The sequence below is a fragment of the Ogataea parapolymorpha genome, chromosome VII, assembly GCF_000187245.1.
Source record: "Ogataea parapolymorpha DL-1 chromosome VII, whole genome shotgun sequence".
Classification (NCBI taxonomy): domain Eukaryota; kingdom Fungi; phylum Ascomycota; class Pichiomycetes; order Pichiales; family Pichiaceae; genus Ogataea; species Ogataea parapolymorpha.
Genome location: NC_027860.1, coordinates 267,008 through 294,314, shown reverse-complemented (window position 1 = coordinate 294,314; position 27,307 = coordinate 267,008). Strand labels below are relative to the sequence as shown.

Sequence of the window (27,307 nt, the reverse complement as noted above, 5' to 3'; positions counted from 1 at the left end):
CATAAGCCGTTACGTCATGGCTGGTGGGAGGTGGCACGATCTGAAAATTTTTATCGTCGGCAATACCTCCAGTCGTATTAGACCTGTGAAGGAGTTTAGTGTGATGTCTGTGGTGTTCCCAAGAACGTGTTACAAGTGTGGACAGGTCGGTCATTTTGCCGATGCTTGTCAAGAGACCGAGCGGTTGTGTTACAACTGCAAGCAGCCAGGCCATGAGTCTGGAGATTGCCCGGAACCAAAACAGACCACGCAAAAGCAGTGCTACAACTGCAAGCAGACCGGCCATGTGCAGAGCGAATGCTCCGAACCACTGAGACCGGTTTCCAAGTGCTACAACTGTGGCAAAATCGGCCATTTGGCCAAAGGCTGTTCTGCTGCTAGGGGCGGGCCAAAGGTCACGTGCCACAAATGTGGTGGCCTGAACCACTTTGCTAGAGACTGTCAATCCGGCGTGGTCAAGTGCTACGCCTGCGGCAAGACGGGTCACATCTCTAAAGATTGCACCTCTGCCAGCGGCGGTTCCAACTTCAATGCCAAAACCTGTTACAAATGTGGAGAGTCCGGCCACATTTCCAAGTTCTGCGAGATGGATTCGGAGTAAAGTACATAGTGGTTATAAGTGGTTATAATTATAACGCAAGAAATCACAACGTTCTATAAATGCTGTCGGCCACGAGCGCGACATCTTTCATCGGCTCAAAGTCGTGAACTCGCACAATGTCTGCGCCGTTCGCAATGCATGCCGACACTGCTGCCGCAGTTCCGAAAGCCCGGTCTTTTGGTGGCTTGCCTGTGATTCTGCCAATAAACTGCTTACGTGAAGGCCCCATCAGCACGGCCAGGTCGTCAAACGAGACATACTCTCCACTTTCCAGCGATAGTTGGCGGTACTGTCTGAGTTTCTGCAGGTCTCTGATCAATTCCAGGCTCTGCTCCGCCTTTTTTGCAAACCCGAGCCCGGGATCGACTATCACCTGCCACCGCCGGACTCCAGCTTCCTGCAATTTTTCGAAAGCAACCCCAAGTTCTCGGCACACGCCGCCCATGACAGCAGTGTAATCGGAAAACTGCTTGATTCGCCCGGGCGCAACCTCGTCGTAGTTCGAGAGCGTATTCATCGTCGCGATATTCCCGCGCATGTGGCCTAGCACATAACCGACACCTGACTGCGCCACAGACTCGTACATTTTATCGTCAAGAAGCCCGCCACTCACATCGTTGATAATATCTGCTCCAAGTCGCACACTCGCGCGGGCAACTTCCGCCCTGTACGTGTCAACGCTCAACACGAGCTCTGGAAACTGTTTCCTGATCTGCTCCAGCACAGGAAGCACTCTGTCCAGCTCCTCAGCCTCAGAAACCTGCTCTGAGCCCGGCCGCGTTGAGCATCCGCCCAGATCGACAATGTCGACGCCAGCAGCCACCATCTGCTCCACACGGGAAAGCGCATGCTCTATCTGCAGATTGGCGGCCGCACCGTCGCTGAACGAGTCCGGCGTCACGTTCAAAATGCTCATCAGTAGCGTCCTGCTGCCGTACGGCAACATCCGTGCACCAGACAGAGGAATGACCGGTTGCAGTTCGTCTGCTTTGGTCGTCTTGCGCAGCTGGTGCCAGTGGTTGTGGATCGGCTCCGCGGTGACTGGGTGCAGCATGTCTGGTGGCACGAGCTGGCATAGTGGCGCAAGCACAAACGGCCGTTCCAGCATGCTCATGTGCGGAATGGTGAGGTTTGGCGAGTTGTAGATTGCCTCGTCGTAGAGAATAATGTCGAGGTCGATTGGCCGCGGGCCGTTGTCGAAATGTTTGACTCTGCCCAGCACCTGGTATTCTATTTCTTTGATCTGGTTCAGAAGGTCCTGAGGGTGTAATTCTGTTTCCACTTTAATACAGCCATTGACGAAATCGGGCTGGTTCAAATAGTACATTGGAGCAGAGCGGAAGAGCGACGACGTGGCTTTGACTTTTATGTTTCGCTTTGCGAGCTCGTCGAGAGCGATGTTGATGTTAGTCAGCTGTGAGCCCTGGTTCGAGCCAATAGCCAGGTACACGGTATGTTTCCCGTCCCTGACGGTGGTTGTTTTGCTGAGATTAGGAACATATTCCGACGACGGAAAATCTATAAGTGGCTGAGACTTCATTTCGGCCCTCGATCTGGTCACAGAAACGCCGACACCGTCGGTTTCGCCGATAGCCTTTGGCTTAAGCACAGACACTTTGCAGCGGTGAGCATTTTCGGTTGTTTGGAACGCTAGCTTTGCCACGTTTAACACGAGCGCCTCGACGGTTTTGAATTGGGACTTGGAAACGTAGTTCTTTGTGCTTGACACAATCTTGTCGACAGAAAAGTCGCCGGCCATTTCCATTACAAGGTTTAGCACCACCGGCTGCTCTGCCAGTCTCTCCTCCTTAAAGACTCCGATAATGGTGTTGACGCCGAGATTGTCCAGTTTGAGAGTGATGTTCAGCCCGCTTGATTTCTCACGGCTCATTTCGACGATCACGTCGCAGTCCTGGTGGTCCATATTAAATGTCAGGGTAGCACGCCTGCAGTTGGTGCTAAAAAGCACTTCATTAAAAATGCCTTCGCCAAGCTGCAAAAGCGAACGGAAGCTGCTGCGGCTGTACTTCTTCTCAAATGAACGGAGATCACGGCTCAAAACGGCATAGTTGATGGAGTACCGCAGATCATCGTCAGTGCTGGCCTGGCCGAAGTCTGTGATCAGGTCCGTCGACAGGCTGAGCGGTGTCTGGCGCCCGTTGATCAGGCCGCAGTACCGTAGGTTTTTAATCGAGACGGTGTCACCGGTATGAATTCGCCGCATAAACGGCAGCCTCCGCGATCTGACCAGAGCATTGAACATTGATATTTTATTATTTTTTTATTTTTTTTTACTTTTTTATTTTCCCATGTCTCTTCGTTTCCTGTCAACTGCACGGACGCAATTGGCCGACATTGTGATTATTGGCGGTGGACCCGCAGGACTTACGCTGGCGGCGGCTGTGAAAAACTCGTCCATCTTATCTTCGCTCAATTGCAGGCTCGTGGAAGGAGGGAATCTGATCGGACCACTTAAGAGCTTTCACCAGAAACCGCCCTCCAACTTCACCAACAGGGTTGTCTCGCTCACGCCCGCCACAATATCCTATTTGTCAGACATTGGTGTCTGGAAACATATCAAAGAGGACCGCGTCGAGAGCTACGACAACATTGTTGCATGGGACGGGGTCTCGGGAGCCCAGATCGATTTCGACGGCCCATCGCTAGCCACCATGTGCGAGACTGTCAATCTCCAGTCTGCATTACTTGCACGGATTGAGGAATTGAACGAGGAAACAGCCATTATGGACAACACCAAGGTCGAGAATATCACGAGCGACGAGATTAATGGATGGCCTGTGTTGCAGCTGTCCAGCGGCGAGTCCCTCAAAGCACGGCTGCTTGTCGGTTGCGACGGGTACAACTCGCCGGTGCGGAAATTTGCGCAGATTGAGAGCCGTGGCTGGTCGTATAACCGGTGGGGTATTGTTGCTACGCTCAAATTTAAAGACGGTGAGTTCAGATATCCTACAGGGTGGCAGAGATTTTTGCCAAGTGGTCCTGTGGCGCTGCTGCCGCTTCCAGACAACTGGACAAGCTTGGTGTGGTCGACGAAACCAGAATACGCCGACATTTTGTTGAAGCTCGACGATGACGCGTTTCTGGCCATGGTGAATGCTGCCGTGAAGCTGCCGGTCGAGGAGCTTGAGATTTTGTACAAAATGGCTCATGAGGACCCGGAGAACCTTGTCGGCGAGATCACTTGGAGACTGAACGTTTTCAATGAAAAGTTGTCGCCACAGGAGACGGAAAAGTACCCCTTGGAGCTCGACACGATTGTGGCCAAGTCGCGCGCCAAGTTCCCGCTCAAAATGAGCCACGCAGACACGTACGTGGAGGACCGTGTAGCGCTTGTTGGAGACGCCGCGCACACGACACACCCGCTTGCCGGGCAGGGTCTGAACATGGGTCAGGCAGACGTGAAGAGTCTGGTGGCAGTGCTGGAAAAGTCGATGGAACGCGGGCTCGACATCGGCACCAAATTGGCCTTAGAGCCGTATTTCAGCGAGCGGTATCCCGCCAACCACGTTCTTCTCGGCGTCGTGGACAAGCTGCACAAGATATACTCTACAGACATTGCTCCTATCGTGATGGCGCGGTCGTTCGGTGTGAATATACTCAACAACGTGCCATTTGTCAAAGATTACGTGGTGAGCAAGATGGGCGAGAAGTGATTATATAAAATCGTCTCTGTTTCGTTTGCGTTTCGTGCTCTGCGAAAAGTCGACATGCACTTTTCTATCGTCAATAATAGCACCTTCCATTTTATGGTACGCTCGTTCAACGGCAGATTTGTTGGTGAACTCAATAAATCCGTAGCACAGCGAATGACCGGTACGTCTGTCTCTGATGACTTCAACCGACGTTATTTCCCCAAAGCGCTGGAAAATTAAGCGCAGGTCGTCCTCTGCGGTGACCGGATTGAGCTTGCAAATAAATAGCACTTTCTCGCTAGGCTGAATTTTCGCTGACGGCAGATCGCCCAGCACTTCCAGCGTGAGGGCATGCGACTCGGCCTTGATGTCTTCTAGCGCACTTTCGTCCAGCAAGAGTCTGAAAGAGTCGATTTGTTTCTGCGTGGGGTACGGACTAGGAGGCGCTTCGAACAGCAGCGAGAACGGATCGTCCAGAACAAAAGTGTGCAGAATCCGAATGTCTTTCAGCGGGCGGCCGGCCTCGTCAAGTACGCAGTCGTTGATATACTCAAGCGTGGTAAAACCCTCACCGATGGTTCCAAAGACATGGCCGGATATGTCCGTCACAGGGCCCAGGCAGATGGAGAATTCCGGGCTAAACTCGTCTCCTTTGGAGGTGAAGAGCACCTGACCCAATTTTTCGGGGCTGAGATGAGATGACGGCGTATAATTTATGTTTTTATCTGGCTGCGGAGCAGCAAGGGGGTCTGGATAGCACGGGTTGCCAGAGTCCACAGCGACGTTTTTTCGCACGTTCACAAACGGCGAGTAGTGGTAGAATTTGCTCAGGCAGAGCGCAATAAACGTTCTGGACTCGTTGGGGGCGCTGTCCACGAAAAGGTCGATCACCAGATTGCCAGCATTGGTCTCCAAGAGTACGCTCATAAATATACTTCTAAATTTTTTAAAATATACACCCTACACCGGGGTAGAAAATTACTAACTCCCCACCTTCGAGACAGTCGTGCCAGACGCAGCTTTTGTAGTGTTTTGATGTATAAGGTTTCTCTGGTGGTTCGGCTTCAGAGAAAGCAAGCAAGTTTCGGGGTTTTTGGTGTGTTCTTCTGCTCAGCTAAACCAAGCTGCTCTTGACACATTTTTCATGCTCCCAACTGATTTGTCAGACACCCCGGGCGGGCCCGAGCCACACAGACGGTTCAAGCTTCACTGGCCAATTGCACGGTACTTTTCACTCGGTCTCTCCTCAAATTAACCATGCTACAGAAATCCACATTTGGCATCCTGTTCGCTACTCCGAAAAATTGCGCATAATATACACCAGAACATGAGGATGCAATGAACACTTATTTAGTCGCCCCGCGTCAATCTTTCCTGTTCTCCACCAATCAGCATGCCCGGATGACCATCAATTGTGCGTAGGAAGGCAAAGATGTGCTGCCGGTTGTGTAAATATGCACCAAAAGCAGGGTCGACCGACCGTTGGGGATCTAATTTCGAGAATTGGCAAATGATAATAGCTCTCTTATTAATTCCCGATTAGGCATGCAGGAGCCTTCTGTATCAAAAATTCGGAGACTATTTAAGAAACTGAATTCGCCTAAAATTTACCAGAGCAAAATGTCTACTGTCGGAAAAACAATCACCTGTAAAGCCGCTGTTGCCTGGGAGGCAGGCAAGGACCTCACCATCGAAACCATTGAGGTTGCTCCTCCAAAGGCCCATGAGGTCAGAGTCAAGATTGCCTACACCGGTGTTTGTCACACGGACGGATACACCTTATCAGGAAACGATCCAGAGGGCCAATTCCCTGTCGTTTTCGGTCACGAGGGTGCCGGTGTTGTCGAGTCGGTTGGTGAAGGTGTTACCAGTGTGAAAGTGGGAGATCACGTTGTTTGTTTGTACACTCCGGAATGCAGAGAGTGCAAGTTCTGCAAGTCGGGCAAAACCAACCTTTGTGGCAAAATCAGAGCAACCCAAGGTAAGGGCGTGATGCCGGACGGAACCTCGAGGTTCACTTGCAAGGGTAAGACTCTGTTGCATTACATGGGCTGCTCCACCTTCTCCCAGTACACTGTTTTGGCCGACATCTCTGTCGTGGCTGTTGATCCAAAGGCTCCTATGGACAGAACCTGTCTGTTGGGCTGTGGTATTACTACTGGTTACGGTGCTGCCATTAACACGGCCAAGATCTCCGAGGGCGACAACATTGGTGTGTTTGGTGCCGGATGTATTGGTCTATCTGTGATCCAGGGTGCTGTGCAGAAAAAGGCAGGCAAGATCATCGTGATCGATGTCAACGATGCCAAAAAGGACTGGGCTTTCAAGTTTGGTGCTACGGACTTTGTCAACCCAACCAAGCTCCCAGAAGGCCAGACCATTGTGGACAAACTGATTGAAATGACCGACGGAGGTTGTGACTTCACCTTCGATTGTACTGGTAATGTCCAAGTGATGAGAAGCGCTCTCGAGGCCTGCCACAAGGGATGGGGAGAGTCCATCATCATCGGTGTCGCGCCTGCCGGCAAGGAGATCTCCACAAGACCATTCCAATTGGTCACCGGTAGAGTCTGGAGAGGATGTGCATTTGGAGGTATCAAGGGAAGAACCCAGATGCCTGATCTTGTGCAGGACTACATGGACGGCAAGATCAAGGTTGACGAGTTCATCACCCACAGACACCCACTGAAAGATATAAACCTAGCTTTCCATGACATGCACAAGGGAGACTGCATCCGTGCTGTGGTTACTATGGATGAATAATTTATAGATGAATGCAGATACGAGGAGATGATCAGTGCAAAGAAGTTTTGTAGTGGTTGAGTGGAAGAAAGTGGAAGAAAGCTGAAGATAGGTGAAGTGGTTTGCTGTCAAGATGTGTATCTCTACTTGTTGGATCCTGGCCCTTCAAGTCCTGTAATAAGCCGTTCTAGTATAGTGGTTAGTACTCTTGTTTGTGGCACAAGCGACCCAGGTTCGATTCCTGGGGACGGCATAATTTTTGAAAAAAGTCTCACATTCGTTTTTTTTTAATATATCTCGAATAAAAACTCTAACTACATGCAGCTCCCATCGTAGATAAATAATATAAATTATGTATAAACTTCCTATTTCTTACCAAATTTAAATGCTGGCAGTCTCCACTTGCGCACTCTCAACACGTAGTACATGGACAACATCGCAAACAGATTAAAGCCAATGTAAACGCAGAAAAAGCCGATGTTTCTCCATCTGTGGCTGTACTTCATACCCACGGTATCCATCCATTGGTCACCAACTTTGTACATGCAGACACCGCAATTAGAGGTGGCATCTGGGTTTTCCACGTATCCAGAATAGTTCTCAAAGTACTGAGCAAGGTAACTTCCGCAAGTCTCACCTTGAGGTGGATCCAAGTAATTAAGCTCTTTCTCTGCACAATGGACAGGTCTATCGTGCAGCAGGATTCCGACAAGGTTTTCAACCATGTAGGTAAATGGCGACACTCTCCACATAAAGTGCCAAAATCCTGGCATCAGACTTGGATTTTGCACCACACCACAGAAGGAAACGATAAAGTTGAACACCAAACCAATCAGCACATTGGCAGAAGGCAGGTCTGGAGCCGCGTAAACAATAGCCAATCCCAACGACACGTAGTAGAGCTGGAAGAAAACAGACTGGCAGAACCACCACAGTCCGGCTCTTGAAGCCTCGTTGTCAAGCTGGATAGGGAAGTACCAGCAGATGAAGTAAATGGTACCAAAAGTAATGGAGTACGGCAGCTCCACAAGGTATTGAGACAGCAACAGACAGGACCAGTGGAAAGTGTTGGACTTGGACTCTCTGACCTCGAACAACTCTCTCGATTTGATGGCTCTTTCTTGAATCTGGTTAGTCAATGGAGCACAAACGACAAGGGCCATGAAACAGGCAAACATGAGGTTCTGCATACCAATCGAGGTATGTTTGACGTTCCAGAAAGAAAATCCAACGAGCAGACCGGCAAGAAGCATCAACATAAACTTGGACATCACATAGTCGATGTCTCTATAAAATTGTAACCATGTTCTCACAAGCACGTTCTTGAATTGCGTTCTGTAAGGAACAGCAAAACGAGATTGCAAGTGAGATTGGTCTGACGATTGCATTCCCTTGGTGTCGTTGATCAGTTTCTCCACATCTGCGCATGTCTTCTCGTACAGGCTGCTGTTCTTCCAAATTTCGTACCAGTCCTCGTCAATCACCGCAGTGGCACCAGCTCCAATAACTTCCAAAATGTACTCTGCAGGGTTTTCGCTGGCACTGCATTTTCTGGCACCATTTGACTCAAAGTAGTCCAACATAATGCGCGAGTTAGGTCCAATGTCGCCAAAGTAAACGGTCTGGCCTCCTCTCTTCAAAAGAAGCAGACGGTCAAACTGCTCAAACAAAGTGGCCGAAGGCTGGTGAATGGTACACAGAATGGCCTGGCCAGCAGCAGCTAGCGATCTCAAGACCTGAACAATGGCCCACGAAGACTGGGAGTCCAGTCCGGAGGTAGGCTCATCCAGGAACAACAGTAACGAAGGCTTGGCAACCAGCTCGGTAGCAATCGACAGCTTCTTACGTTGCTCGACGTTCAGACCGTAACCAATCTCTCCAGCAACGGAATCGGCGTACTCTTCCATATTCAGGATATGTAAGATCTTGTCGACATAGGCAATTTTCTCTTCGTCTGGAACATCTGCTGGTCTTCTCAATCTGGCCGCAAAAATCAACGACTCACGAACAGTCAGCTCTGCGATATGCAGATCTTGTTGCTGGACATAACCAGTTCTTCTCTCAAATGAATTGTCAATTGGCTTGCCATTAATCAACATGTCACCGGTGACAACACCAACATCGGTTCTTCTGGATAAAACATTAAGCAGTGTCGTCTTACCTGCACCGGACTCGCCCATCAAAGCAGTCAACGTACCAGGGAGGACGTACCCTTGCACATCCTCCAAAAGCTTACGGTCCTCTCCTTCATAAGGAACGACGTAATTAACGTTCCGCCACATGAAAATATCACTCGAACCAAGTTTTTCGCCCGTAGTATCTGCAGTGGAGTGTTGAGCCTCATCAATTTCGCTCTTGGTATCAGTACGCGAACCTGCTGCGCTCTCCTCGTCGCTCTTTGGACGTGCCTGGCCAGTAGCCTCCAAAAGAGAGTCTGGCAATTTAGCTCCTTTCACGAATAAGAGCTGGTCAGAACTTGGCACTATTGGATTGTAAGCCTCAACAATGATCATGTTTATGATCAGGAAGCCAAGGACGAATCCAATTAAAATTCCAAAGTTTCTCCAACAATGTGAGAAAGTGTACTGGAAGCTGTAGCTGAGGTAAATATCTCCCGAAACGTAGTCACCGGAGCCATAAAGAGCTTTGGAAGCACTGGCTCCTGTAAACGCACACACTCTATTATCTGCACTGATATTCTCGTAGCCAGGACCTCTTGGAATGATCTGAGAAGGTGTACAAGGCATCTTACGGCCCCTGAACTCCAAAGTGATGAGGGCTTCAAACCCGTACAAAACTGGATTCATGTACGAAAACCACTTGAACCACCAGTACATCGAAGGCCGCTGGATCATATAAGAACTGTACAGAATGGTGGACATCATGATTATACCCACAAATCCGTTGGCCGCAGAAAGCGTTGGGGACAGAGAGGCAATCAGGATAAAGAGACAGTTCACCGCCAGAACAGCAACATTGATGAACAGAATAAATGCAAAGAACGGACCGGCTTCTCTCTTCATGTTCGACAAGAAGTAGAGAATTAGCGAGAACACCACAATGGCAACAGCTCTGACAGGTGTCTGGGTGAGGAAACTCGAAACTAGATCAGCAGACGGGTGGAAGAATGAATATCCTCGCTGTTTGTTGGTGATTGGCTTGTTTTCAAAGAAGGCAGCAATCTCAGCCAAACTCATGATACAGAAGTAGAGGAAAGCAAAGAAAATCACACCTCCTCTAGGGAACGAGCCAATGGTGGACGATGGGGTATTATAATAAAGCGAACCGACAATTAAAGCCTGGATCGTGGCAGCAACCATAAGAGTGGCCGTGTAAGCGCTGTTGTTGGCAATGTTGTGAAATCCTCTCATGGTACACAGCTTGAGTTGCTCAAAGTAGTTCACCACGTATTTGGATTTGGCACCTGTGAGTCTCTGCTTCTCAAGAGTGTGCACGGAACGGAAATTATCATAAGTTGCAGCAGGATTATATGTGGCCTTTTTCTCAGCAATCTTCTTCATCAGAGCGTCAAACTCCGGAGAAGACCGCCAGCGGGCCTCAAACTCCTCTGCGTTTCTAGGCACCTTGTGTTCGAATCCGGAAGCAACTTTTCTGGCAAGCGGATCGGTGACCGAAGTCAGGTATTCAGCACTGGTTTCTCTGGCACCCTTGACAAATCCAAGTCTCTGGAAGTAGTCAACTGCCTCCTGGATAGGACCGAAATAGATTTGTCTTCCGTAGTACAAAACAGTGACGTTGTCGAACAATTGGTAGATGTTTTCGGAGGCCTGGTAGATAGTCACAATGGAAGTCGAGTGGGTGATATTAGTCATGGTACGGAGAGACTCGACAAACTCCAAAGCAGTGGAGGCATCCAAACCTCTAGTTGCGTTATCAAAACAGTAAACAGAAGCACGAGTAGCCATGGCCTCAGCAATAGAGACACGCTTTCTCTGTCCACCAGAAATACCTCTCACAAAATCGTTACCCACAAGCGTCTTTTCCACATGCTTCAAACCGTACAAGGTCAAATAAAGGTCCTTGATGGTTCTGATGTACTCAGACCGAGATAGATTATCAATTCTGACCTTTGGGGTCTTGCAGCCGATGGCAAAATTCATAGTCTGCTCCACAGTCAGATAAGGATAGTGCACATCCAGCTCTGGATTATAGATAACCTGGTTCTTGAAAGACTTCATCATGTCCTTTTGGGAAATGCCATTATAAATGACCTCACCGGAGGTACCAACATAAGTCTGAGTCTCTCCGGCCAGCACCTTCAACAGTGATGAGCATCCGCTTCCCGGCCTACCCAAGGCAAGCGTCATAGTGCCTGCTTCGCAGATTCCGTTGAAATTCTGGAGAATTTTTCTTGTTTTCTCAAGCTTGTTGAAATCTGCTTGCTGCTGCTTTTTGCTGGACAACTTGTCGACGAGCTTCAGAATCGGGCCGAAAAAGACGTCGCCAGCCGTAGGCACAATAGAGACAGTGGTGTTCTTACCCACAACCTCCAGGTCCTCGAAAATGAGATCGGTGGTGCGGCCTCCAATCCCCTGCTCGTTGGACCTTCCCTTCATGTATTCGAGAATACGCTTGAGGTCGAAGTCGTTGGGGTCAATTTCGAGCTTTTCCATTTGTTTGGCGTTCATCTTGGACATGGTACGCGACAAGGTGGACAAACGGGTCAAAACATCGCCCTGCTGCCCTTGTCCCGAGGACTGGTGAGTGATGGAACGGTGCAACTCAGCAATCTCTCTTCCCTCGTCATCAACCTCAAAGGGTCTCACAGAATCGACGGTCTCATTAGATTGGCCGCGTTCCATTTCAGCAGACATGGGGAGTAGCAGATGGATGGTACAAAAAAAATTGGTAAAGAAGTGTTATTTATTGCTTAGCCGTGACGGACGTGCGCCAACCATAGAAACTGTAGATTATTAATTTTAACAATAGGGGTGCAGTTGATTTCTATCAAAAGTTCGGATTTTATGCTCGTTACTAATAATCGCCGAGACCCGTAGCGCTCTAGATTTGGCTTCCGGAATTAACAATTTATCCCGAGCGCTTTCTTGGTCTGTATAGCGTTCCATGAGGAAGTCAGAGATCATTCCTGTGCTGGGCCCATCCAAGCTTCCGAGCCCGCTGTTCTTCTCTGAAACCTCTGCCTCTTCACTTTCGCCGTACTCGCCTGCCACCTTCGGATCTCCCATAGATGAGATAGCTATCAAATTTAGATACTCGAAATCCAGACTCAATCGCAAGTTTTCCAGACTTCTCTGCGCAGCATGTCTGTTGGCGATTACCTTATTGATCCTGACCCGGTCACCAGCCCAGTACAGCAATTGGACGTACCAGCATTCGCGTCTCCCGCTCGGCGATTACGATTATGTGCAACTTGAATCGTTGCTGCCGGATCTAAAAAAAAATTGGATCTAGAATGCTCTTCATTTCCGTCCCCTGACCGCCCATTCGACCCACGCTTGGTAGCTGCGCTGTGGCTATCCAAGCTGCAAACACATTTCGACTCCAAATCGCCCGACCTGGGACGCCCGTTTGCGATTCCGTTCCACTGGCGCGACTGGGTGGATATGGACGATCGACTCCGACCGGCCCAGCCCTGGATGGTGGCCAACCGCGGCCGCAACCTCGACTGTAAAACGTTCAGGTCCCAAAATGGCCTTTCGCGGCTTCCGTGTGTAGACTCCAATGAGGCCCAGATGCTGTCGCTACCGTCATACTACCCGACCATGAGAGTGGCTGCGCCGTACGTTCCAAAAATGGCAGTTGACGCGCGAATCGTCTACGGGGCAAGCTATCTGCTCACCGCTGCGCCGCCCCCTGAAAAAGTGGTGTTTATCCAGAAACACAATGCCGCGATTGTGCGCACCGAGCCGCACTCACGGTCCACCCTGGGCCAGCTGATCGCCGAATACACTATCCGGAAAATGACAAAACAGGGTCTGGTACAGCCGGACGTGCCATCGGGGATAGACATAAAAGCCGAGGCACGGCGGTTGTTCAGCTCCTCTCACTGCAAGGCCGGCATTATGCAGTCGCGGGCCCTGTGTGTGAGGACCGACCACCCAGACGGTGGCGTGCCTGTTCCTATCTCCGAAGACGAATTTCATTGGGTCGCTTCCAGAGACAACATCCACCAAAATCCACCCAAATACTTCTATGAGGCGGACACCTATAACAGCAAGATCAATGGCGCGCATTTCGACTGGCGCTTCTTCAACGCACGCAATCTCTCGTCGATCGAACGCAAAGCAGCACTCCACAAGCTGGTGACCACCTGGCTCCGTTTCTCCAGCATCGCTGGTCTCCATACCTGGCTTGCCCACGGAACGCTGCTCGGCTACCAGTTCAACGGCCTCGTCCTCGATTGGGACTTCGACCTCGACGTCCAGGTCACCCAGTCCAGTCTCCTGCGTCTGGCACGTGACTACAACCAGACGCTTGTCGTGGATGTGGACGGTACAGGAAGCTATCTGCTGGACGTGAGTCCGTATTTTCATGACCGCAGTCGCGGTAATGGCAACAACGCCATTGACGCTCGGCTCATTGACACCGCCACCGGTCTTTATGTCGATATAACGGGCCTGGCCAACACTCCTAGCCAGCTGCCACCAACAAGGAAAAAACGACTCGACGAGCTTCAACGGCTCTACTTGCAAAATGAAATCGACTCCCGCAATTTCTCGCAGCTGTACAGCTGTCGCGACGAGCACTACTACACGCATGACGAGATTTCTCCCCTGAGACCTGTTTTATTTGAAGGCGTTTTGGCGTACATTCCGCACAACGTGGACCAAATCCTCCTCCGGGAGTATCCAAAGTACCTCACACGCATGACATACAATCACCACACGTTCAGGACGAGCCTGAACTCGTGGGTGTCGAACGAGGCGTGCGACAGACAGGACGTGCTGGGGCTTAGTTGCAAGGACCCGGTGACGCTGCTGGAGACTAAGCTCACAAAGCAGTACACCGCAAGGCATATGCTGCGCCAGGCCAGTTTGAGCAGCCGGTCGGACGAGCTCGAGGGTCTTCGCGTCGACAGCGCCATGGGGCCCATAATTCAGCACCGGCTCCACACTCAGGTGTGAGGAGTAGCTTATGTAAGTGGCATTTTGTCAGTTGAAAAATAACAGCTATAATATATGGAGATTAGCATAGGAAACGAGCTCAAGGACGCGTTCAAGCCGACAGAGCGGTGGGTGAAGGCTGGATTGGAGTGGATTGGCGACCTGGAGGCATTTTACCGCCAGCGGGCTGTCATTGAGGCCGAGTACGCCGACAAGCTGAAGAGCCTGTGTTCGGAGACGTTTAAGAAAAAGGCCAAGGTTTCTGCCGCGGTGAGCGTCGGGCCGGACCCATTGATTACTCCCGGGTCTTTGGAAAGTGCTAGTTTGGTTGCATGGAATGAGATCATCTCGCAGACGGAGCAGTTGGCCAAGGAGCGCGGCGATCTGGCCAAGCAGTTCGATAAGCGGGTCGTGGCGACTTTCTCGGATATCCAGGCGCGCTACGACGCGATCCGGCAGAGATGGAAGCAGGCGGACGAGGACCTACAGACTGTGAGAAACAAGCATTTTGAAGAGGTCAACAAGGCGAAAAAAGAGTACGACAGTGCGTGTCAGGCGATGGAGAACCAGCGGTCGAAAACAGAAAAAAGCAGCGGGGAGCGGACGCATCACAAGTACGAGAAGAGGGAGTTTGAGATGAACGTGGCAAAAAACAACTATCTGATCAAAATCAACATTGCTAATCGGCTCAAGGACAAATACTACTACCAGGACCTGCCTGAAGTTCTGGACGGGCTGCAAGCATTGAATGAGTCGCGGGTGAACCGTGTGAATGGTGTCTGGCTGACGGCGACGGCTCTGGAGCGACAGAGCCTGGAAAACGGTCTCAAGTGTCTGGATAGCATGGAGCGCATGGTGAAACAGAACCTGCCGAAGCTGGACACGGTGATGTTTGTGAAGCACAACATGGGCAACTGGACGGAGCCGGCGGACTTCTACTACGTTCCGTCGAACATCTGGCACGACGACGAGTCGATGATCACGACGAGCGGCGAGCTCGAGGTGCTGAAGCAGAGACTGAGCGAGAGCTCTCGTTTGTACGAGAGATACGAGCGGATTTGTGCAGAGGAGAAACAGCAGCTTGCGGAGAACGCGGAGGAGCGGCGGCGGCTGATGGAAGATGCGTTTTCGGAGGTGAAGGTCAAGTCGAAGGACGAATATTACAAGTACGAGATCTTATTGAGCAAAGGTCTGGCGGAGCTGCACAAGTTTGCGAACGACGACACGAACCGGGTCACGGCCGAGGTCGAGATCGAGACGATCCAGTCGGCGGCCGAGGGCAAGGACCTGACGCTGACGCGGCCGGTCGAGAAGAAGAAAAAGCGCACGCTGGGCTTTTTGCGCAAGAAGACCGCCAATGAGCCCGAACTTGACGATGTGCAGTCTGTCACCAGCGGGGTGAGCAGGCTTACCACGACGACGCACGGCAGCACGAAGGGCCGGCTGTTTGGCCAGATCGGCAGCATTTTATCCGGTGGTAGCAGCAGTGGCCCGTCAGCCAAAGCACTGTATGCGTACACGGCGGGCGACGCGGACGAGGCCTCCATTATGCCCGGTGACGAGCTGCAGGTGCTGGAGGAGGACACCGGTTCGGGATGGACGCGCGTGCAGACGCCTGCTGGTGAGACAGGTCTGGTTCCTACGACGTATATCCAGGTGTCGCAGAGCAAGAAGCAGGGTCCCAAAGTGGCGCCGCGCAAGGGAGCTCGGCGCGTCAAGTATATGGAGATACTGTACGACTATGAGCCGCAGGGCGACGACGAGCTTGGCGTGGCTGTTGGCGACCGCGTGGCCGTGGTCACCGAGGACCCGGGCACCGGGTGGACAGAGGGCGAGATCGACGGTGTCAAGGGCCTGTTTCCAACGAGCTACGGACGGCTCGTCGAGTGATCAGGCGGGCGGCAGGAACGTGGCAAATAGAGCTGTCTGTAGCAGCACCCAGAACAGCCAGAAGGCCGCTATTTTTCTATTTTCTGTAGCTGCCACAAACCAGAGGTGAGTTGGCAGGAACGTGATGACGCGGTTGACGATCTGGACATGCATGCAAGTAAGCTGGACGACGAAGTAGACGAGCGACGTGAGCAGGATCGGGCGCAGTCCGCGCTGGTTTCGGAGGCGGTAGATTGCGGTCGCCAGGATCAGCAGGCTGGGTGCTGCGATGATGAAGAGCGGGATGTTAGCAACCGTGAAGTATGTCAAAAATCCATTACCCCAGTAGTGCGACTGCGCGTATGAGACCAGTGAGGGCGTGGCCGAGAGGCACCATTCGCCTCTGTCGGGGCAGAACTCGCGATATGGGACGTAGATCGACAGACAGAGTGCAAAAAAAAGAGGAAGGCCAGAAACCAACGACACCAGCGATTGTCCCACAACGGTATCGTACAAGTACACGATGCCGTAAAGCAGACAGTTGGAGCGGAATCCAAATGCAATGGCTATTAGAATGCCGGAGAGGAAATATTTTGGCGATTTTCGTCCGTAGCTGCGCAGAAGCAGAGCCGTGTAGCACAGAAGCTGTGTGGTCGACTCTGCGTAGATGGTGGTGCTGAAGATCCCTGACGGCTGGATCACGGCGAGATACGCGCTGTTGCGGGCTATTCGCTCGTCAAAGTAGCGTCTGGTGAGTTTGTAGAGTACCACACAGCTCAGATAATGGCTAATGTTCGAGACCAACAGGCCGCCCAGCAGCTTGTAGTATATGTTTGCGGACGGGATCAATGCGAGCAGACGCCACCATAGGGGGCCAAACACATACTCGTGTTCAAAAGTGGGCCCTTCGGTGGCCAATTTAAGGAAATAAATGGCGTCCCAGGCCACGAGCTTCGATGCCACGTTCGAAACAAACCATTTCAAAGTTTGGGGTAGTTCTGCATAGTCTGCGCTGTAGTCCGCCAGAAAGATGTGTGTGGAGGTGTCGAACGGCGCGGGAGCAAAGTAAACTATGAGCAATTGCACCAGCTTGAGCAGCACAAACGGAACGAGCATTAACTGAAAAATAAATAAATTATTTAAATAATATATTTAATTTTATTACTTTACACAATGCTCTCCATCTCCTTGGCGTAGGTTAGAGCGTTTTTCAAAATTTGCTTTTCGTCGTTGATCTCGTCTTCTATCGCAGAGCTGCGCTTGTCAAAGTGGACTTCGCCGTTGTCCACAAACCAGCCCATCTGGTCTATGTAAGATTTGACGTCGTCAAGGTTTTTCAGAAAAAGCAACAGTTTCAAGTTTTCCAGCGGCAGAGTAGTGTAGCTGGACTCGATGTTGGTGGCGATCGTAAGACGAATGGAGTCCAGCAGCTCTTTCTCAAACAAGTTGAATTCCTTGCATGGGAAGCTGTGTTTGGAGCTCAGCAGCTCGTACACTTTGTAAAAGTCGCCGTCGATGATCCATTTTTCGAACTTGATTGGAATGGCGAAATATTGATCTTTTTCCAGCTCGTCCACCGAGAGACCAAAGTTTGCCAGCCGTTCGAGCTCGATGTGGAACAGGGCGAGATCTCCCTGTGTGAGAAGCAGCAAAAGATACAAGCTGAGCAGCTTGTTTTTGTTAGGCGAGTCTGGCAGGTTGGTGAGGTCGTAGAACGGCTTGAGCAGTGTGATGTAGCTGGAGAACCCGTTGAGGTCTTCCGAATTGATCGACACCAGCGCGCCGATCTCCAAAATGGAACGAGTGATGGCCAGGTCGCTCGGGTTGGCGGCCGTCGTGAGCGACGGAACAAGCAGATTCTGCTCTATAAGCAGCAGCTTAATTTGCGGAAGCAGCTTCAAGCACTCCGCGTACTTGTTTGCCACAAAGCTCTTGGATAATTGGGAGGTGAGTTGTTCCAACGACATTTGCCACAAATAAAATAAAGCTAAAAAAAAACTAGTGTATGGGTGTCAAATTTATTATTCACCTGTATTCTACACACTATCCCGTGCCTATGTTCACTGCATTCAGTTCTTCACGCCAAACTGATCCTCCACGTTCTTAATGATGGTCTCAACAGACTGTGGGTTGGACAGTGTGCTCAGGTCGCCCAGACCCTTGGCCTCTCCGGAACACACCTTACGGAGCACTCTTCTCATGATCTTGCCAGACCGGGTCTTTGGCAGGTCTGGAACGACAATAATGCTTTTTGGAGCAGCAAACGGCCCAATTATGCTTCTAACGTGCACCACGAGCGCTTTTCTGAGGGCAGTGAGCGCCTCTGCGTCGTCTGTCTCGGACTCGTTCTTCAGCTGCACAAATGCAATGACGGCCTGGCCAGTGATGTCGTCGTTGATTCCAACAACAGCGGCCTCGCTAACATGGGCGTTCTCCAGCAGAACCGACTCGATCTCGGAAGTGGACAGTCTGTGGCCCGAGACATTGACAACGTCGTCGACTCTTCCTCGGATCCAATAGTAGCCGTCGTGGTCTCTTCCAGCACCGTCTCCCGTGAAATAGAACCCAGGGTACGGTTTCAGATAGGTTTCCACGTACCGGTGGTGGTTTTTGTAGACGGTTCTTGCGAGAGATGGCCAGCTGGATCTGACGGCAAGCACTCCCTCGACATCATTTCCTTCCAAGACCTTTCCGGTGACAGGGTCGATGATGACGGCGTCCACGCCGAAGAATGGCAATGTGGCTGCACCTGGCTTGGTAGGAATAGCACCTGCCAGTGGTGCGATCAAGTGAGATCCCGATTCGGTCTGCCAGTAGGTGTCAGAGATGTGGCACAGACTCTTGCCGATTTTCTGGTCGTACCACTCCCAGATCTCTGCCGCAATTGGCTCTCCGACAGAGCCCAAAGTCCGCAAAGACGAGAGGTCGTATTTTTCGATCTCCGCCTCGCCAGACTTCTTGAGAAGTCTCAGGGCAGTTGGTGCAACGTAAAAATGGGTAGCACGGTGTTTCTCGACAATCTTCCAAAAGCGGCCGTAGTCTGGGTAAGCTGGCGTTCCTTCAAAGACAATGGTGGCCGCGCCGATGGATAATGGGCCGTACAATGCGTACGAGTGGCCGGTGATCCAGCCAACGTCTCCGGCAGTGAAAAGAACATCCTGCGACTGAACGTCAAAAACATACTTGGTGGTCAGGAGAGCGCCCAGCAGGAACCCGCCCGTGCAGTGGACAACACCCTTAGGAGCACCAGTGGATCCAGAAGTATACAACATGAACAATGGGTCCTCAGAGTTCACCGGCACCGGAGGACAGTACTTCGGGAATTTGTCGCATTCTTCGTCCCAGAAGAAATCTCTTCCCTCCTTCATTGGCACCTCGGAGCCCGTTCTCTTGTAAACAAGCACCTTTTCGACGGTTGGACAGTCTTTGAGCCCTTCGTCCACGATTTTCTTGGTGTTGATGATCTTGCCACCTCTTTTACCTTCGTCGCAAGTAATCACGGCCTTGCAGCCAGCATCGCTGACTCTGTCTCTGATGGAGCCGGCAGAAAAGCCGGCAAAGATGACAGAATGGATCGCTCCGAGACGCACAACAGCCAACATCGCAATCAAAGCCTCGGGAGTCATTGGCAGGTAGATAGCCACCGTGTCGCCTTTCTTGATGCCCCAGCTCTTCAAAACACCTGCAACCTGCGAGACCTGGTTCAGAAGCTCGCCATACGTGAGCTTGCGGCTCTGTTCCTCGTTGTCAGCCTCGAAAATAATGGCAGTCTTGTCTGGATTGGCAAAAGCGTGTCTATCAACACAGTTGTAGCACGCGTTCAGCTCTCCGCCCAAAAACCACGCCACATCGCCATTTGCGAGCGAGCCAGACTTGACCACTTTAAAATCCTTGTCCCAATCAAGATATTGCTTGGCCAACGGCCCGAAAAACCCCTCCGGATCTTCGATCGACTGCTTGTACATGGCTTTGTACTCCTCCAAAGAAGACAGAGACTTGGCCGGCTGCTTGTCAAAAAAGGCCTGCGGAGTGGCCCGCGCTTTGACATTGTTGGCCTCGTGAACCACTGAATGAACCTGTTCTTGGGTCATGTTTGTAATTAAGGTATAGGTCAAACGAGAAAAATTGAACCCAAAGTGTCCCTCCGGAAAAAATCGACAATTGTTGGGGCCGCGAATTGGCAGAAATTTGCGATTGCCCGGGTTAAATACCAAGTCGCGAGTGTGACACAGGTCGGCAAAGAGGAATCACCCGGCATGTGCGCGCAGATTTTTTGACATCATATCTCTGATTAGCATTTTGTGGGGCCTGATTCGGTAGCCCACCCGTAGGTGCCTGGCTCCATGCTCCCGGCATTATCCTATACGATGGTACGACTTGTTGAGTCGGTGCAAGGATGTCGGCCCACCGGATTGGGATCGTGACGACTGCGACATCAGGCCTGCCAAATGTACTTTAAAACTCGGCCGTTCACATACACAGCTTTCTGTGCATCTCTCAGCACGCCAATCCAGCCCACCCCCACCGATCTTGCAACTCCCAGATCTTGGCGGATAGTTACCCGGCCTTGTGGCGGTGCAGGGGCGTGTCTCTAGAGGCCAGCCAGAACAAGAGATAAAAAAACTCTGTAGGTGCGAAACAAGGCAATACTTAATTGCCATTCGAGTGCACATCCTCCAAGTTCGAACCGGTTCCCCTGCATTGTGCGCATTTTGCAAATCTCGCCCACCATCCTGCTACCAAATTTACAGGCGCAGTCACCGACCGATTTTTGCTCTAAGCCCCCACTTGACTTAAGGTTCTAGTAAAGCTTGTGTTCTAATTAATTCAATTGACTGCCAAAATGTCTCAGAGGGATCCAAACACCCCAGGCCAACGCATTGACCGGTCCTGGCCGGAACAGGAACAGCATACTATGGCGTTACCCAAGGTTAGACAGCATGCCGTGTCTCGATCTGGATCTATTAAGAAGGAGAGTAATTATCTTCCGAACGCCGCCCCTGCGACTCCCCGAATGTTGCGAAGCACCAGCAATGCTGCTAATCTTGCAGAGGATGCTCTCGACCCCTTTGCACAGACCAAAAATGTGGCTCGGAGACTCTCCTTGACAACACCGCAACAGCAAAGTATGCCTGTCGCAGAGGGCGCAGAGCAGCAACCGAGGCTGATGCCAGGCATGGAGTTTAATCCATCGCCGGCAACAGCAGCACCAAGCACACCGAAAAGACAGTCTTCCAAGGCCGGCTCGAGACACACGTCGCAACAACAACAACAACAGCCGCAGTTCCACCGCAAATCTATTGGTGACTGGGATTTTGCCAAAACGATCGGTGCCGGATCCATGGGAAAGGTGAAACTGGCAAGACATAGAGTCACTAATGAGATCTGCGCTGTGAAAGTGGTGCCCAGGGCAGCAAAAATATGGCAGAGACAACATATGAATGATCCGCCCACTTCTGATCCAAATGAGTTGGCGAAACGACGCAAAGAATACGAAAAGGAACTCGCAAGAGACAGGAGAACAATCAAGGAAGGCGCGCTTGGTAGAATCATCTACCATCCTTACATTTGTCGACTCTATGAAATGTTTTCAATGACAAACCATTACTATATGCTTTTTGAGTACGTGTCAGGTGGACAGATGCTAGACTACATTGTGTCGCACGGCTCGATCAAAGAAAGACAGGCCAGGAAGTTCTGCCGGGGTATTGCATCGGCCTTGGATTATTGCCACTCCAACAACATTGTCCATAGAGATTTGAAGATCGAGAACATCATGATCAGCAAAAATGGAGATATAAAAATCATCGACTTTGGTCTTTCCAACATGTTTGACAGCCGCAACCTTCTGAAAACATATTGCGGCTCGCTTTACTTCGCAGCACCCGAACTCCTTTCTGCGCATCCGTATATCGGCCCAGAAGTCGATGTGTGGTCCTTTGGAGTGGTCCTTTACGTTCTCGTCTGCGGCAAGGTTCCATTTGACGACCAAAGTGTCAGTGCACTTCATGAGAAAATCAAACGTGGCAACGTTGAGTACCCTGACGGCTTATCGAAGGAATGCGTATCTTTAATGTCTCGCATGTTAGTCGTTGATCCGACCAGAAGAGCAACATTGAAGGAGGTCATGAACCACCCGTGGATGGTCAAGGGGTTCGAAAGTGCACCCTCTAATTATCTTCCCCACAGAATTCCAATTGAGCTGCCTTTAGATCCAGAAGTGATCAGCACCATCGTTAACTATGAGCTGGGAACAGAAGAAAATGTCATTAGAGAACTGACAGAGATACTGCAATCAGAGGCGTACCAACTGGCCACCAAGAATTGGTACATCAAGAATACTCAGGAGGATCTGTCGAAGTACGACCCTACGCTTCCTGACCCCACTATCGCATATCACCCTTTAATATCTATTTATCATCTTGTTGACGAGATGCTAAGAAGAAAGAAGGTCAAGGAAGACAAATATGGAAGATTAACCCAGCCCGTCACTTCGTCCGAAACTCATCAGCCACAGGCACTACCGCCTTCGCAGGAACCGAATGCTACCACCCCAGTCTTGACCTTCCCACAAGCGGCCTACACGTCTCCTCATCAGCAGTCGAGTGTGGGACCCGCTTCTCAAATACAGCGAAACCGTGTTGTCAGTCACGAAGTGTCTGCGAACCCTGCATTTAGTCCTGTTCAACAACAAGGTGATTCTCAATCTGGATTCACCAACAACCTTTTCAGAAAGTTCAGTGGCAGGAAACCTAAGAACGAACATGCTCCGGAAGAGTTGTCTCCTGTGGAGGACAATTCAGAGCTTAGAGTTTCCAAGTTTGCTTCCAGACAGAACGATGTGGTGCGTAGGGTTGGAAGCATGAAGATCACGAGCAAGGAGAAACAACAGTCACAGTTCCCTCCATTGCCGTTATCGTCTAAGCAGCAGATACAGCACCACCAAAGAGCTGCTTCCGCATACACCTCGTCAGATGTCAAGGCCGCACAAATGGAAGCTGTTGACCAGGCTATGAGACAAAAGTTACCATCTACCAACACATCTACAGAACCAACGAGGTACCATCCTACAGCCAGAGCCAAGTCTTTGGGCCATGCAAGAAAGAATTCGCTCAATATTCCAAAGAGCAACAACTACTCTATTGCTCCAGACGCACCGCCTGTTCCACAGCTGGGACTGCCTTCTAACATGGTAGATGATGGGTTCTTTGATCCTGTTGACATGGACGAAGTCACTTTTGAGGATGACTATTCTAAACCAAACAGAAGGCTTTCGGACGACGCCATCATTTCTCAATTTGAGCACGCTCCTCCAGGATCAATGCCGTCCATTGAGTACCCACGTACCCTGTTCCTCAAAGGGTTCTTTTCCGTTCAAACCACGTCCACCAAGCCGTTGCCTATTATTAGGTACGATATCATCAGCGTTCTTCCGCAGCTTGGTGTGAAATACACTGAAGTGAAGGGTGGATTTGTGTGTGTCCACTATCCATCAATTGTGTCTTTTGGCGACCGAGCTAAAAAGGCCGAAAAGGAAGGAGACGAAAGCAGAGCTGACACAGCTGTCGAGGTTGAAGAGCTCAGCTCTGAAGACACTCCATCCAAACAATACATCAAAAGGTCGTCTTTGTCGTCTTCGAGTTCCGGAGAGAAACACCGTCAAGCCCATGATGAGCAGGACATCGAAAACGTTGCAGAACGCGCCGTGTCCGCAATTTCTAACGCTTCAGCCTCGTCGAAGAATGGTCACAGAAGGAAATTCTCTCTTGGTAATGCTGTGTTGGGCAGCCATAAGAAACAAAAAGAAAAACTTTCGGTTTCCACAAACGTCTCAAACATCCAGGACGTTACATATCCTACGACGCCTGCGCCTGCCAATGTCAACCGTAGGAGCTCGGTGGATAGCTCTGAGTCGACCACCTTTGAAGAGCCGTATGGAGGTTCCGACATGCTCATTTCGAGTCGGCTGGAACAACAGAACAAGCCAAGATCGCCTTCTGTTGCCAACGCTCCGACGTTGGATACAAACCGGCACTCCGAAAAGGTTTCTGCCAGCAAGAGCCCTCTGAAGTTTGAGATTCATATTGTCAAGGTTCCCCTGGTCGGTCTTTATGGTGTCCAGTTCAAGAAGATTTCGGGTAACACTTGGTTGTACAAGTCTCTTGCTGGAGAGATCCTTTCGAGGCTCAATCTATAGTTAAGAAGATGTTATTAGGTACCTTAGGTTGTAATTTAATGAGAGTCTACGACGAGAAAAAGAGTAAAAAAAATGTGCATACAGCAGGGTTCGAACCTGCGTCCCATCACTGAGAATAGAACTTGAGTCTACCGCCTTGGACCACTCGGCCATGTATGCTTTTAACAGGGTCTTAGCAGCGGCACACATACATAATGTACCGGTCGGCCCTTATTTTGGATTGCGCCATGCACGTTTAATATCATGGAACAATTTGCTTTATCTCCAGATTGTTATCTATGTCCTTTTTGAACAGCACGGTAGAGCTTTTGTTCATAGACGGCACGCGGGTCGATCTCCTTCTGGACGGCAACTTCGCGGCCACTTGTGGACTGGGAGGCGAGGCACAGGCACTTCGTGTCGGTGATCTAAGAGCGTATCTTTTCAGAAATTGGACCCGACTATCGACCTCTGGCACCAGGAGAGGCTTAGAAGCAGACAACGCTATCGAACCTCCAACAATAGAAGAACAAATTCAGTTATTGCATCTGGGCAGCCGATTGGATCCGAACGAGTATCTGGAGGCTCTCAAGCTGGACCTTTCGCCGATAATACACCTACTTGTGAAACCGATTGATCAGCTGTGCTCCTCATCAAAGGAGCGCAAGCTGGATTTAAAAATAGGCTCCAATGCACGGAGCGGCCAACGCAGCAGTAAGAGGCGTGGATCGCACTCAAACACTCCTGTTCCCGCATTTGTGCCCCATGCAAGACCGTCTATCACCAGCACGGCCACAGAGGATGCTCTGGAGACGGCTGGCACGCCACGCGCCTCCGATGCGGCCAATACGGGTGCACAAGAACTATCGGATTTGTCGAAAACACACACTAGTAACAACCCTGCGGAGGACATCGCTGCCAAACAAAACACCCTCACACAGAACGACGCTCGCCACGCAGCCCGCCACACGTCTCTTCCGCCAGCCTCGGCGGCCCAGACCTCGAAATCCGGTTGCTGTCTAATTGTATAGCCCCACCCCTACACCAGATCATATATACCCCGTATTTCTCTGTATTTGGCACGAATAAACAACGATGGCGATTTCGCGGCAGGAACTGGATTCACGGCTGCAAAACGCTGTGTGCTACGTGCACGAGGCTGACGACAGAGGGGCCGGCGCGGTGGCTCCACTGGAGGTGAGTAGGTCGGGAAAACACGCGCTAACGGCAGTTTGTGGTATCGTACTATTTGGACCGAATTGCACGTACGGGGTGCTCAGTCCTGCATCTCACGACGGTCCACGCATTTGACGTTGGCATGGTGGCCAAATGGCGGCCGCACTTTGACGACAACGTGTTCTCAAAGGTGCGAATCGAGCGGTGTCTGAGTCTTGCTGCGCTGCTTGACCAATCGCAGGCAGACGTGGATCTGGTTGTTATTGAGGACATACGTGGACTATTTAACCTTGAGTTTGCAAAAAACTACACGGGAGGTGCGTATTTTTCTTGATTTTACTGACTGGTAGCAAGTGCTAGCATGGTAGGGCTTATGAGGAAGCTGCGCGAAAAAGCATACAAAACAGGGTGTTCAACGATGGTAAGTAATAGACAAAAACAGGCTGACACACAGTTTGTGGAGAGAGAGCGCGGGGCGCAGTTCCAGTCGCGGCCGATCGAGCAGTACGTTCGCACACTGTACGACTGCGAAGTAGAAGCGAGCTGGAAGGAGGTGTAAGGATGTGCTACACTAGGGCCGGGCCGGAACAGAAAAAATTTTGTGACTGCGATGGTGTCTGGCGTGGTTTTGTAGGATGAAAAATAAAGATAAAAAATTAGTGTGAAAACTTCAAGAAAGCAAGATGAGCTCTTTTGAGAAGGTTGTTGTCATTGACGGAAAAGGACACTTGTTGGGAAGATTGGCCTCCACTATCGCCAAGGAGCTTCTCAACGGCCAGAAGATTGTCGTTGTGAGATGTGAGGCTCTCAACATCTCTGGTGAATTCTTCAGAAACAAATTGAAGTACCACGACTACCTGAGAAAGAGAACTAGATTCAACGCCAACAGAGGACCTTTCCACTTCAGAGCCCCATCCAGAATTCTCTACAAGGCTGTCAGAGGTATGATTTCCCACAAGACCGCCAGAGGTAAGGCTGCTTTGGAGAGATTGAAGGTGTTTGAAGGTGTTCCACCTCCATACGACAAGAAGAAGAGAGTTGTTGTTCCTCAGGCCCTGAGAGTCTTGAGATTGAAGCCAGGCAGAAAGTACACCACTTTGGGCAAGCTTTCTTCCTCCGTTGGATGGAAATACGAGTCCGTCGTCGATGCTCTGGAAGAGAAGCGTAAGGTCAGATCTGCTGAGTACTACGCCAAGAAGAAGGCTCAACTTAGAAAGGTCACTGCTGCCAAGTCTGCTGTTGCTACATCTGAGGCCTCCTCCAAGCTTTCTGCTCTTGGTTACTGATTGTGTACAGCTAAATAATAAGGGTTTCATATGACGAGAGTAGAATTTTCACATCTTTACACCGTGTTCATCGCCCTTGGTTCTTTTTTCGCGCGTCGGGGCGGACCGGCCGCAAGTTCGCGAAATAAAATTGTTAATTTTTTTCCTTGCGTTTCCGTTTCCGCTCTAGTCCAGGTTTAAAAAATGTATCCGTCGCAAACCGGACTGGTTATGCAGAAAAAAATCCACACCGGAACCTAACCGTTGTTATCAGGGGGAGAAGGGCCTTCTACTGAGTTGCCTAATAGTGCACGAAAACACCTCGTGTGAGTGGTTTTTTTTAAAACCTATGGTGTCATTCCCAATGCTGCCACTGAAAATCGCATTCCAACAGCATCTCCAGCTATGAACATGGCCAGCTCATTGCAACCATGCCCTGAATATAATAATATATTCGTAATACAAAGACTTAAAAGGTCAATTACGCGCTATGTTTACCCAGGAGCGGGACCGCCGCTAGCATCGCGTTTGTTCACAGCCCCAGACAGAATTGCCTTTGTTATTGTGAAGCGGATCGACAATAAGAGTGATTTAGCACGGTACTTGTGAAAAGTTCTTTTTTATTTTTTGGCGGTGAATAACTGGAGAAAGCAGAATAAATGGTGGTGAAAAACGGAGAATTGGCCTATTCCATCACCAGAAACGACAATTAAGAGTTTTAGAGTCTCTGAAAATGAAAG

General features: G+C 50.5%; 14 protein-coding genes and 2 non-coding genes across 16 annotated transcripts; 10 read left to right on the top strand and 6 right to left on the bottom strand.

Annotated features, from left to right (window-relative positions):
- Positions 1 to 16: 16 nt before the first annotated feature.
- HPODL_02557 (putative zinc finger protein) lies at positions 17 to 601 on the top strand (the record flags this gene model as incomplete). The annotated part of the gene is made up of 1 exon (XM_014076867.1): positions 17 to 601. The coding sequence occupies one exon, from the start codon at positions 17 to 19 to the stop codon at positions 599 to 601; it is 585 nt and encodes a 194-aa protein (XP_013932342.1).
- A 43-nt stretch (positions 602 to 644) lies between these two features.
- HPODL_02556 (folic acid synthesis protein) lies at positions 645 to 2,864 on the bottom strand (the record flags this gene model as incomplete). Its single annotated transcript, XM_014076866.1, has 1 exon — positions 645 to 2,864. One exon carries the CDS (start codon positions 2,862 to 2,864, stop codon positions 645 to 647), a length of 2,220 nt encoding a protein of 739 aa, XP_013932341.1.
- A 46-nt stretch (positions 2,865 to 2,910) lies between these two features.
- Positions 2,911 to 4,275, top strand: HPODL_02555 (Ubiquinone biosynthesis monooxygenase COQ6; the record flags this gene model as incomplete). Its single annotated transcript, XM_014076865.1, has 1 exon — positions 2,911 to 4,275. One exon carries the CDS (start codon positions 2,911 to 2,913, stop codon positions 4,273 to 4,275), a length of 1,365 nt encoding a protein of 454 aa, XP_013932340.1.
- HPODL_05333 (uncharacterized protein) lies at positions 4,276 to 5,181 on the bottom strand (the record flags this gene model as incomplete). The annotated part of the gene is made up of 1 exon (XM_014076864.1): positions 4,276 to 5,181. The coding sequence occupies one exon, from the start codon at positions 5,179 to 5,181 to the stop codon at positions 4,276 to 4,278; it is 906 nt and encodes a 301-aa protein (XP_013932339.1).
- A 618-nt stretch (positions 5,182 to 5,799) lies between these two features.
- On the top strand, positions 5,800 to 7,017 carry HPODL_02554 (Formaldehyde dehydrogenase; the record flags this gene model as incomplete). The annotated part of the gene is made up of 1 exon (XM_014076863.1): positions 5,800 to 7,017. One exon carries the CDS (start codon positions 5,800 to 5,802, stop codon positions 7,015 to 7,017), a length of 1,218 nt encoding a protein of 405 aa, XP_013932338.1.
- Positions 7,018 to 7,177: 160 nt separating this feature from the next.
- HPODL_05460 lies at positions 7,178 to 7,249 on the top strand. Its single transcript has one exon. It is a non-coding gene; the product is annotated as a tRNA-His (tRNA).
- Positions 7,250 to 7,361: 112 nt separating this feature from the next.
- On the bottom strand, positions 7,362 to 11,831 carry HPODL_02553 (ABC transporter ATP-binding protein/permease PDR18; the record flags this gene model as incomplete). Its single annotated transcript, XM_014076862.1, has 1 exon — positions 7,362 to 11,831. One exon carries the CDS (start codon positions 11,829 to 11,831, stop codon positions 7,362 to 7,364), a length of 4,470 nt encoding a protein of 1,489 aa, XP_013932337.1.
- Positions 11,832 to 12,740: 909 nt separating this feature from the next.
- Positions 12,741 to 14,102, top strand: HPODL_02552 (uncharacterized protein; the record flags this gene model as incomplete). The annotated part of the gene is made up of 1 exon (XM_014076861.1): positions 12,741 to 14,102. One exon carries the CDS (start codon positions 12,741 to 12,743, stop codon positions 14,100 to 14,102), a length of 1,362 nt encoding a protein of 453 aa, XP_013932336.1.
- A 54-nt stretch (positions 14,103 to 14,156) lies between these two features.
- On the top strand, positions 14,157 to 15,971 carry HPODL_02551 (SH3 domain protein implicated in the regulation of actin polymerization; the record flags this gene model as incomplete). Its single annotated transcript, XM_014076860.1, has 1 exon — positions 14,157 to 15,971. The coding sequence occupies one exon, from the start codon at positions 14,157 to 14,159 to the stop codon at positions 15,969 to 15,971; it is 1,815 nt and encodes a 604-aa protein (XP_013932335.1).
- A 1,145-nt stretch (positions 15,972 to 17,116) lies between these two features.
- Positions 17,117 to 17,917, bottom strand: HPODL_02550 (26S proteasome non-ATPase regulatory subunit 8; the record flags this gene model as incomplete). Its single annotated transcript, XM_014076859.1, has 1 exon — positions 17,117 to 17,917. The coding sequence occupies one exon, from the start codon at positions 17,915 to 17,917 to the stop codon at positions 17,117 to 17,119; it is 801 nt and encodes a 266-aa protein (XP_013932334.1).
- Positions 17,918 to 18,019: 102 nt separating this feature from the next.
- HPODL_02549 (Acetyl-coenzyme A synthetase 2) lies at positions 18,020 to 20,041 on the bottom strand (the record flags this gene model as incomplete). Its single annotated transcript, XM_014076858.1, has 1 exon — positions 18,020 to 20,041. One exon carries the CDS (start codon positions 20,039 to 20,041, stop codon positions 18,020 to 18,022), a length of 2,022 nt encoding a protein of 673 aa, XP_013932333.1.
- A 1,037-nt stretch (positions 20,042 to 21,078) lies between these two features.
- Positions 21,079 to 24,147, top strand: HPODL_02548 (KIN2 Serine/threonine protein kinase involved in regulation of exocytosis; the record flags this gene model as incomplete). The annotated part of the gene is made up of 1 exon (XM_014076857.1): positions 21,079 to 24,147. One exon carries the CDS (start codon positions 21,079 to 21,081, stop codon positions 24,145 to 24,147), a length of 3,069 nt encoding a protein of 1,022 aa, XP_013932332.1.
- Positions 24,148 to 24,222: 75 nt separating this feature from the next.
- HPODL_05449 lies at positions 24,223 to 24,306 on the bottom strand. Its single transcript has one exon. It is a non-coding gene; the product is annotated as a tRNA-Leu (tRNA).
- Positions 24,307 to 24,425: 119 nt separating this feature from the next.
- HPODL_02547 (uncharacterized protein) lies at positions 24,426 to 25,157 on the top strand (the record flags this gene model as incomplete). Its single annotated transcript, XM_014076856.1, has 1 exon — positions 24,426 to 25,157. The coding sequence occupies one exon, from the start codon at positions 24,426 to 24,428 to the stop codon at positions 25,155 to 25,157; it is 732 nt and encodes a 243-aa protein (XP_013932331.1).
- Positions 25,158 to 25,221: 64 nt separating this feature from the next.
- Positions 25,222 to 25,861, top strand: HPODL_05332 (uncharacterized protein; the record flags this gene model as incomplete). Its single annotated transcript, XM_014076855.1, has 4 exons — positions 25,222 to 25,323; positions 25,358 to 25,619; positions 25,653 to 25,723; positions 25,757 to 25,861. 4 exons carry the CDS (start codon positions 25,222 to 25,224, stop codon positions 25,859 to 25,861), a joined length of 540 nt encoding a protein of 179 aa, XP_013932330.1.
- A 124-nt stretch (positions 25,862 to 25,985) lies between these two features.
- HPODL_02546 (60S ribosomal protein L16-B) lies at positions 25,986 to 26,588 on the top strand (the record flags this gene model as incomplete). The annotated part of the gene is made up of 1 exon (XM_014076854.1): positions 25,986 to 26,588. The coding sequence occupies one exon, from the start codon at positions 25,986 to 25,988 to the stop codon at positions 26,586 to 26,588; it is 603 nt and encodes a 200-aa protein (XP_013932329.1).
- Positions 26,589 to 27,307: the final 719 nt, after the last annotated feature.